The sequence below is a fragment of the Pterocles gutturalis genome, unplaced genomic scaffold (genome assembly GCF_000699245.1).
Source record: "Pterocles gutturalis isolate BGI_N339 unplaced genomic scaffold, ASM69924v1 scaffold48871, whole genome shotgun sequence".
In the NCBI taxonomy this organism is placed as follows: domain Eukaryota; kingdom Metazoa; phylum Chordata; class Aves; order Pterocliformes; family Pteroclidae; genus Pterocles; species Pterocles gutturalis.
In genome coordinates this window covers 26,572-28,233 of record NW_010102304.1, presented here as the reverse complement: position 1 = coordinate 28,233, position 1,662 = coordinate 26,572, and the positions used below count along the sequence as shown (strand labels likewise).

At 51.0% G+C, this 1,662-nt stretch overlaps 1 protein-coding gene across 1 annotated transcript in view; it reads left to right on the top strand.

Annotated features, from left to right (window-relative positions):
* Positions 1-153: 153 nt before the first annotated feature.
* The window catches only part of NUDT1 (nudix (nucleoside diphosphate linked moiety X)-type motif 1), a 3,993-nt gene continuing 2,484 nt past the window's right edge, over positions 154-1,662 (top strand). The window contains exon 1 of the mRNA XM_010085718.1: positions 154-317. Coding sequence (XP_010084020.1) covers positions 166-317 — 152 coding nt within the window. The 5' untranslated portion in view covers positions 154-165. The remainder of the gene's footprint in view (positions 318-1,662) is intronic.

The following is a 1,662-nucleotide window of genomic DNA, read 5'->3' as shown; positions in this document are numbered from 1 at the left end:
TTTCCAGCCCAAACCATTCTGTGATTTGGGGAGGGGGTGCTGGGTGTTTGGGGGGGTGAGGGGCTATCTGCACCCCCCCAGGCTGGAGAAGCAGCCTGGCCTCCCCTCTGAGAGGTGCGGGAGCCCTTGGCACATTGTGTCCTCCTCCTCTGTCACCCAGGAGCCATGTACACGTCCAGGCTCTTCACCCTCGTCCTGGTGGTGCAGCCACCCCGCGTCCTCCTGGGGATGAAGAAACGCGGGTTTGGAGCCGGGCTCTGGAACGGCTTCGGGGGAAAGGTGCAGCCCGGGGAGAGCATCGAGGAGGCTGCTCGCAGGTGAGGCCTGGCCCGGCTTGGCCGGGGCCTGGGGAGGGGTGGGTGTTGGGGCACAGGATGGGCTGTGGAGGTGTCGGTCCATTCGTGGTGGGCTGCAGGTGGAGTTCCCACAGCTTGACTGATCATTAACACCCTCAAAACTAGTGTGTCACCCACCAGCAGTCGTGAGCCATCGCTGAGCAGAGAAAATCACCCACTCCATGGGACACGCGGGATCATCCACGGGTACAGAGAAACAGGGTTGCTCCCTGTTGCCTGTCACCTGCAAATCCTTAACTGTCGTCCAGTCTATGAGTAACTGGAAGTTACCACGTATCCTCCCTCACATCTCCTGGACTCTGACCTAAACTGAGACTTAGTCTGCTGGTGGTGGGCAGAGGTTCTTCACTGTTCAGAAAGGTGCAGGGTTTAATTGTGGCCATATAGCAGAATTACAACTTATGCCAGTGTACTGCTATTGTTTAAATTTTGAAGCCATAGAACAGGTCCTACATTCCAGTAGCATTTTTAGTACTGCGTGAAAATGTAGTGACAAAATAGTAGAAATTCTCAGGGGTCCCTTATGAAAGGCATTGTAGATATTTATTATTTGACTGCATGGTGGCATTTTTAAGCCCTAATGCTGTGTTAGGGAATTGAATTCCGTTGGTACAGAGGTACAGTACCATTTCTTGAAGTTCATTTTTCTGTCTAGTCATTGAAATGAAACAGCAGATTGCAGCCAACTTGCTAAACTCCTCTAAAAATTCGGTAGCTCATTCTTTACAGGAACGTTGCTGATACAAAGCCACACTTTGCCGCCTCCTCACTTTCCAATATATGCCCAGCATTGCCCTCGCACCTGCAGGAAGCTCAGTGTTGGTGTGCTCAACAGCTACCTAACAGCTTTTGCCCTGAACCGTCTCCTCAGCTGTGCCAGTGCAACTGCCGGGGTTCTGTGGTGACAGAAGAGTCCTCTGTGCAGATGTGCACCCAGCAGTGCACAGGGTTAACATACCTGATGCTTACCTCTTGGTTTTTTGTATAGTTTATCATCTCTGAGTGGAGGGAGTGAGATCAGGTTTGTAACTTAAATCAGGCCTCCATTTGCTTCCATTGCCCCTGACTATGGTGTAAATCTAATGATTTAATTTAGCTTTTCATTTCCTAGGTGCATGTTTATCTGTGCTAGCCCCGAGTTAGAAACCAGAGCTTTAGTCCATACGAGATGTCGAGTGATAGAAGCTTCTTCAATCTCAGTGCAATGTGCCGCAGCGCAGCCAGCGCCTGCTGCTGTGGGCTGTGAAACAGCCCAGTCCTCAGCCCTTTCAGTATATCATTGAGGAGTTTACTGCAGAATAATGCA